The sequence below is a fragment of the Mus caroli genome, chromosome 16, assembly GCF_900094665.2.
Source record: "Mus caroli chromosome 16, CAROLI_EIJ_v1.1, whole genome shotgun sequence".
Lineage (NCBI taxonomy): Eukaryota > Metazoa > Chordata > Mammalia > Rodentia > Muridae > Mus > Mus caroli.
The window spans coordinates 13,636,723-13,644,905 of NC_034585.1; the positions used below are offsets into that span (position 1 = coordinate 13,636,723).

The following is an 8,183-nucleotide window of genomic DNA, read 5'->3' on the forward strand; positions in this document are numbered from 1 at the left end:
CAAGTTGGTCAGGAAGCCGCGCCTCAGCCATGGCATTTAAAGATACTGGAAAGACGCCCGTGGAGCCCAAAGTGATGATTCACCGAATTTGAATCATGCTCACTAGCCGCAATGTGAAGTCGCTGGAGAAGGTTTGTGTGGACTTGATCAGAGGCGCCAAAGAAAAGAATCTGAAAGGACCGGTGCGCATGCCTACAAGACACTGAGAATCACTACCAGAAAAACACCTTGTGGTGAAGGTTCCAAGACCTGGGATCGTTTCCAGATGAGGATCCACAAGCGACTCATTGATTTACATAGTCCTTCTGAGATTGTTAAGATTACTTCCATCAGTATTGAGCCGGGAGTTGAGGTTGAAGTCACCACTGCAGATGCCTAAGACAACTGAATAAATCGACTTAATTGTCAAATTTTGCTGGAAAAAAAAATGAAGTTGGGATAAAGTGCGGTTCTCTACCTGGCACAACTGGGAACCTTAACATGTTTATTATGTTCAAAAGATGCAAAGATTGGCCAGTCTGGGTAGGAGGTCTCCATAGATAAGCAGCCTCAGGTTGCAAATGTGACACCCCCATCCTCACCCCTCAGGGATCATAGGCCAAGAGAGCAAAAGGATCAGAGACAGACAGGGGGTTCTGAAGACAGACAGGTTCTGAAGCCCTGTGAGTATGTTGGTGAAGACACACAGGGACTGGCTACAGGGACGCAAATCAACATTACTTGAGGTGACTCCAGGTTTATATAATTTTGGGGGAACTGAAGGTAGAAACATCTAGGATGGGCAAAGGTCATTGGCTGAGGACTTAGGGTCCTGAAATCATTAGCATGGGGAAACATTTCAGCAATCTCAGATGATCCTGAACTAATTGGGAGAAAGGAAGTAGATCCTGTAATCTAACTAAGGCTACATGACATTATGCACATAGAGGAGGTGGGGGGTGGGGGTGAATGCCCCAGACAAGGTCAGAGAAGGGGAAACCCTGGCACTGGCGGTTCCCATCCCAGGAACCAGAGACCGAGACCCTGTTTTTCTCCTAGCCGACACCTCTCCCACAAACGCCTCTGCCTCTCCAGAGCTCTGAGATCGCTCTCTTGGTCCCTGCAGCCAGCTGCTGCGGGCTCTGCACAGCTAGCTGTGGGTGCACTCTCCAGCCTGCATGCTTACCTCTTCCCTGGAGCTCAGTCCTTGCCCAGCCTTCCCATCCCAAAGCCTGGCCGAAGAATTCTGCCCTAGCTAAATTCTTTCCCTCTGGCCCACCTGAGTCCCCACAAATGGAAAACGCCAAACAATCTTAGTTTAGAATCAACAGATGACACAACTGCTGGGTGTGGAATCTATCGTCCTAAACTCATCAACTATCCTATGTTGGAAATCTTCCAGTTGCTGGATCTACCAGGTCTGACAGTTCTCAGTTTACATCTTGCTTCCTGTAGCTCCCACCTTGAGAAGTGGTTCTCAATCTGTGGGCTGCGTCCCTTTGTGGTCAAATAACCCTTCATAGGGGTCACCTAAGACCATCTCAATATCAGATATTTACATTATGATTCATAACAGTAGCAAAATTACAGTTATGGAGTAACAAGGAAAATGATTTCATGGTTGGGGTCACCGCATGAGAAACTGTATTAAGGGGTATCAGCATCAGGAAGGCTGAGAATCACTGTACTAGAGTCTATACAGGGTGGAAGAGAAGTCAAGTCTGGGTTGGGGTCTATCTATACAGCTATGGAGAATTAGCCATGTTGGGGTGACACTTTGGTGATGGAGGTGTTTGGGGGGGGTCACTCACACTTCTGTAGTAATCATTCATCCATTCTCCTGTAAACCATAACATCATTAATTCACCAAGTTGGACCATGTTAAAATCATTACTTCTGCATATCATCAGTATCTTTCCTATCTTATATCCTAAAGAAAAGTTCATGTAACATCAGGGCTGGCTCACCCTGAAGATGCTAGTTAGGGGTGGGCATCTGGGTGCAAGGGAACAAGATAACACACCAGCACCAGACAGCTGTGTCCACCAACATGTCATTTATTTCCATTTGGCTCTTTGGCTCCCTTGATAATACTAGCAGAGCTCCTCCTGAGCACCCAGTCATCCTGACCTCCACTCAGGACAGGGACTGGCTGGGTGGCCAGCTACTCGGATAGGACTGGAGTACTCTATGTGGCTCACAGAGGTCTCATGGGGAGTTATTGGGGCTCATTACAGTGGTTATATTCATAAAGTTCTCCAACTCATGCAAAGGCGGACTAGGAGGTGTGTGTTCACCCTCAAAAAAATCTTTGGTGTCATCCTCCTTACTTCCTCTGTCTTCCTCTTCTTCCTCATCTTCCTCATCTTCCTCCTCCTCATCTTCCTCTTCTTCCTCTTCCTCTTCCTCCTCCTCCTCCTCACCGTCCTCACCCTCTTCAGTGTTCAACACTTTCTTGGTCTTGGAAGATCTAGAGCCCACACTAACATTGGAGATTATAGAGTGCTTGGCCTCTGACAGGTTTGTGTTCGCTGTCTGTTCCTGACCTGTTCCAGGATCCTGAGAGTTGAGCAGCTGGTAGATTGGCAACTCAGGGTGGAGGGAGAGGTAGGACTCTGGAGATTGGTCCTGGTCTGTGTCACCAGTAAGCTCCGGTTGCATGGAGGAGGGTTCTGTGCTATGCTGGGTGGTGCCAATACGGGAGACACTATGTGGAGAGGTTCCTGACCTGGAGGCATGTTTTAGGGCCTGCTGTGACAACTCAGCTTCTTCCAATTTACGAAGAAGACAGGTCCAGTTGATGTCTGAGGACAGGCGGATGTGGGCACCCTTCACCTTCTTGAAGCCCAGAAAGATGTCCATGAGAACCTCAGTGATAGGAAAAGAGATGAAGCCAAGTTGCTTATTGAGGCTTTCCTCAAACTTGTATTTGCAGATAAGCAAGGAGACTGCCTGCTCAACCAAGAAGCTAGTGAGTTCCTCAAACCAGGGGTTAGAGATGTAGGACAAGCTGGAAACAGATGAGATGGAGGGCAGAGGCTTCTTCTTCGAAAACTTGGTGTTGGGGCTCTGTGCAACAGCCAAGGAGAGAAAAGGAGACGTTTAACCCTTGTCATCCCCCTGCTGCCCTGTGACATCATATTGCTACACCCACCTTGGCCGTTGTGCCAATCTTCCCCCGTTACAGTCAGAGAAGCCAAGCTCATCACACCAGGATACAGGCCTGCCACATCTGCCTACTGTAACATTCAGTTCATATGCTGCACCTGCCAGGTCTAGAGCAAGCCCAGCAGCCTGAGCAGGCTGTGTGCATGCAAGCTTGCACACAGCTTGTTCAGAAGGAATTACATCGGAACCCTGATGATGGTAGGTTGAGATGTCCAGAGACCTTCAAGGTCAGGCCATCTATGTCTTCATACACACTTCCTGACCAAGGTCCCCTTCATGGAGCAGAAGGTCTAGAGAGTCCTAAAGCTAGATTAGAGGACACTTGGCCTTAGATACAGAGTTGCCTTCTTGGCAAAAACTCCTGTCCAGCTGGGTGGTGGTGGCAGCAGTGCCAGCAGCAGCAGCAGCGGCTGAGGCGCATGCCTTTAATCCCAGCACTCAGGAGGCAGAGGCAGGCAGATGTCCGAGTTCCAAGCCAGTCTATTCTATAGAGTGAGTTCCAGGACATCCTGGGCTACACAGAGAAACACTGTCCTAAAAAAGCAAGCAAGCAAACAAAAAAGCCAAACCATTAAAAACCTCATATTCATAAGAGAAATGTGGGAGGGCCTCTGAGGTTCACAAAAATAAATAAATAAATAAAATAAAATAAAAACAAAAACACCACCACCACCAAAAACCCTGAACTGCAGGCATGGTGATGCATGCCTATAATCCCAGCATTTGAGGGGTTGGGAGGTAGAGGCAAGAGGATCACAAGTCCAAGGTCTTCCTCTACTATACAATGAATTGGAGACCAGCCTGAGCTTTGTGATACCCTGTCTCAGAAAAAAGAAAAAGAAAAAGAAAAAAAGAAAAAAAAAGCAGGGTAAAAAAATAGCCTTTATTAATCTTTGACAACATCTGGAAACTGGAAATAGATGGACACGGATACCTGATTCCCAAGCAGCTTATCTCTACCTCAGAAGAGTTCTGCAATGCAGGGCAAGAGATCTTGTCCTCGGGCACCCGCCAGTAACAGTGGCTACTAGAAGTGGTGGGTAAAGGAGCCCCTTCCCTTCAGAGGTTGCTCTGAGACCTCCAGCCCTGCTCTTGAGGTCACCTCTGGATGCAGTGTAGGAGGGGAAGTGGAAAAGCTTTTTCCCAAAGAAAGGAATGGGGGGAACAGAGGGAAAGGGAAATGGGAATGAAGACAGCAGGGGGAGGCAAGACGATGCTGGACCGGGCCCCTGAGACGTCCCTGGCAGGAGGCCACCTCAACTGTAATCCCAGGGGCAGGCAAGGTGAAGTGCAGGCCATGACAGGGCTGAGATATATGGTTGTAGTTTGAGGCCATAGCTTGTTTCTGCAGTTTGGGTTCAGAGTTAGGGGCCTCCTGCATGGAGTGGAATGAGGGGTTAGGGACGTTAGAGACTTGTGTAGGTGTCACCTTGAGCCTGAATCTGGTAGCCATCTGGACTGCATTAGGTGGGGAGCCCCTTCTGCCCTTGCTTTTTCTGTGAGATGTCTTAGGGCTGTAGGCTGTGGTGGGAGAATCACAAGGCTCTCCCCTAGCCTCCCTGTTGGTGGGTATGGAAGCCTTAGAGCTGGGCTGCAGAAGATCGGAGTTTCCAGGCAGATCTGGAGTGGTCTCTGAGGTAACTGGGAAGAGGGGGAAGCCATTGTGGCGGCAGGCATGGCTGAGCTTGTCTACAGCCTGGCTGACTACACGCTGCAGGGCAGGAAAGAGACGATGCTCAGCCAGGAAGTCCAGGGTATGATGGGGTTCCCTGAGTGGACAATAGGTAGGCAGGTTGAAGGGTCTTGGCTGGTTCAGCAGTGACTTCATCTCCTTGTTTAACTTTTGTTTGAGGAAAATCATCTCCTGTTCTCCAAGTCCCAAATCTGAAGTTTCAGGGGTGATTGAACTGGAGCCCAATAGCCCAGAGAACCAAGACAGGGGCTGCTCCCGGGTCCACTGACTGCTGGTTTGGCTGCCCAGTGAGTCCCACAGCAGGGAATCCCTCTGGGAGCAGGATTGATTCAGGACTTTCTGCAAAGAGAAAGAAAGGCTGAGAGGTGACCACCCAGCCTAGAGCCCCCCACCCCATCCCCTGAGCTCAGGCCCACCTTCTGCTCAGGCCCACTGTCTGCTAGCCTTAGCCATAGCACCAGATCTCACCCCTTTGTTTTCCAGGCGGAGTAGCCTCTTGAGGTTTTTCTCAAGCAGGAGTTTGTCCCTCATTGGTGGCAGTGAGCCTATGCCTCTGGCACCCAGGTCACTGTCTTGGCTGTGGGACCCCAGCCATCCAGCTGTGATGCTGCTATGGGAATCAGACATGGAACTGGAGCAAGATGGGTAATTGTTTGGGCGTCCAGCACACAGGGTGGGCCGAGTACGGTGCCGGTGCACAGTGTCGATGCTGGGTCTGGCTCGAGACCGATGCCTACTACTTGGCACCTTCACGGGGTCTTGAATATCCACCAGTGGCACGCCAGCCTCTGTCTTCATGGCAGCCAAACGTTCTGTTGCCTGCTCCACAACTGTCTGCAAGCTGTCCAGTACCTGACCCTCAGTGAGGAAATCCAGGAAGCCACCAAATGCCAGAGGGTGCCTAAGGTTTTGCTGGTGGCCTTGGTGCTCTGAGTATTGGTTCATTGACGGTAGGTGTGGTACACGCCCAAGCTTGCAGGTTGGCCTCACTTCTGGCAACAGATGCTTCTTGGGCAGCTGCATTTGAACAGAGAGGCTTGTCATAACAGGCAGGATGGCCTGCAACGGGTAAGGAGCTATCTTTGCAGTCCTCCCGGGGTCCCATTAGAAGCTGGTTGATACTGAACAATGAAAAAACATTTTTTTTTTTTTTTAGGCTTGTTAACGCTGACGATTAAACCCAGGGTCTTGAACATGTTATGCAATGTTCAACCACTGACGTGCATTTAAAACTTTTTTTGTTTTGTTTTGTTTTTCGAGACAGGGTTTCTCGGTATAGCCCTGGCTGTCCTGGAACTCAGTTTGTAGACCAGGCTGGCCTCGAACTCAGAAATCCACCTGCCTCTGCCTCCCGAGTGCTGGGATTAAAAGCGTGTGCCACCACTCCCGGCCTTTAAAACTCTTTGAAACAATTCTTTGTGTGTCCATGCGCCTCAGTGCAAGTGTTGCAGTCAAAGGACAGCTTGGTGTAGCTGGTTCTCTCCTTGTATTGTGTGGATCTCAGGGACGGGCTGATCATCCCCAAGTCAGATCACCAGTCTTCCCCACTGAGCTATTTCATCAGCCCTGAATTACATTTTAGAATCAGGTAATCCTGGGTTTGAATCCCACCCAGCTCTGAGACCTTTGGGATGTGTGACTATTCTTACAACAGCCCTAATTGAGGGCTTCACTGCAAAGTATGGTTCTACTAGGATTGCCCTGAAGGTTCCCAATACCTATATTTCATATATGCCAACCCTAGCTAGGAGCCTGAGAAGTGGAATTCTGTGTTCATGGTGTGAAAGTGCAATTATGAGAGCCCTCCACCCTCTCTAGAGAGCCCTTCTTCTCTGTCTCTAGCACAGACCTACACTGTTGTCACTGCTGTGCTACAGTTGAGGACTTGAGCCTGTGTCTCCAGCTTGAGTCCTCCTTGCTCCTTTCTCAGGGCTCCTAGTCCACCCAAGTGCTATCTGGGGCCAAGGGGAGTGGGAAGTGAGTGATGAGGGCTCTGCAAGCAGGCATAAGGGAAAGTGACACTACAATAAGCATTCCACCAGATGGCCTGGTGAGCTCAGCTGGACACAAGAAAGCAGTGGCAAGTGGTGGGCCAGCTGGATATACTTACCGGAGCCACATAGGTGCTGTGAGCAGCCTCGTCGTCAGCCAGATATCCTGAGTGGTGGCGGCACCTCGCCATGATGTGGATAATTAAATTTGTTTTCTGCTTCCTTTTTCAGGTCCCACAGCACAGATGCAGACTCCTCTGTATGGGGCGGGGAGAGGAAGTAAAGGTAGGTCCAGGCCTCCATGGACCTCTCATTCCCTGTACTTGTGTCCTTCAGACATCCCAACTTTCCCCGCTTGGACCAGTCACTTATCTGTGGACATTCCCAAGTCGTTGCCTTTTGTTTGCAACTGTGTCTGGGTCGAAGTGTGTGTCCAGACTTCCTTCTTTCAGACCAGAGCCACCCTGGAGACCCCACATGCTTACCAGAGTCTCTGCTGTGCTTCTAGGGGTTCGCTCATTCAGCACCCTTTAAAGCTCTACGGCACAGAGAACTGGAATCCTACCCCCGCAGCATCCTAGGATGCTCATTTACATACCTCATCCTGATTGGACAGAATCTGGCCTCTCATTCACTAGCCTCCCCGACACAATGGTTGGGGGAGGGGCCCAGATTGGCTCCTCCCCCACCCGTTGGAATTTTTTTTTTTTCTGTCAAGCCAGCTAAGTATAGTTCTTGGGGATGGTTATATTCAGCCAAGACGTCTGAATCTGGGGCTTGTTTCTCTAATCCTCAGGGCGGAAGCGATAGCCTCAATTTGTGATTTAAACACCTTCCTCAGCTCATTCCTGGACCTCCCACTCCGTTGGCTTCCTCTTAAGGGTCCCTTTCCCTCATCAATGCAGTGTGGACTAGCCCACATCTTTCTTTTCAAGTGAAGAGTCCTGGTTTTCTGCACAGCCTAGTTCCTGCCCCTGCTTTTTCTTACTGATATGACTTAGCCCCTCAACACCAGCTCCTCACAAGAGCTGAGGATCCTTCCACAAGTGAGTATTACAACACACTTTGCACCGTGTGGAAGCACCATATAAACTCACCTCTACAGTTTTCCTTCCTACCTTCATCCTAGAAAGCCTGTCATTGCCAACATACCCACAACAAGTCTATCCTCCCCTACCACATTTTTTTCTTCCTGTCTAACAGCTTCACTGTTACCTGCGTGGTAACAGGTATCACTGTTTTGGTTTTTCGAGGCAGGGTTTCTCTGTATAGCCCTGGCTGTCCTGGAACTCACTTTGTAGACCAGGCTGGCCTCGAACTCAGAAATCCGCCTGCCTCTGCCTCCCGAGTGC

General features: G+C 49.7%; 1 protein-coding gene and 1 pseudogene across 1 annotated transcript; one reads left to right on the plus strand and one right to left on the minus strand.

Annotated features, from left to right (window-relative positions):
- On the plus strand, positions 1-410 carry LOC110311963 (annotated as a pseudogene).
- Positions 411-2,031: 1,621 nt separating this feature from the next.
- Positions 2,032-7,368, minus strand: Ccdc116 (coiled-coil domain containing 116). Its single transcript, XM_021185491.1, has 5 exons — positions 7,317-7,368; positions 6,951-7,088; positions 5,309-5,857; positions 4,577-5,179; positions 2,032-3,048 (listed from the first exon to the last, which is right to left on the minus strand). The coding sequence occupies exons 2-5, from the start codon at positions 7,020-7,022 to the stop codon at positions 2,188-2,190; spliced, it is 2,085 nt and encodes a 694-aa protein (XP_021041150.1). The 5' UTR covers positions 7,023-7,088; positions 7,317-7,368; the 3' UTR covers positions 2,032-2,187.
- Between the last annotated feature and the right edge of the window lie 815 nt (positions 7,369-8,183).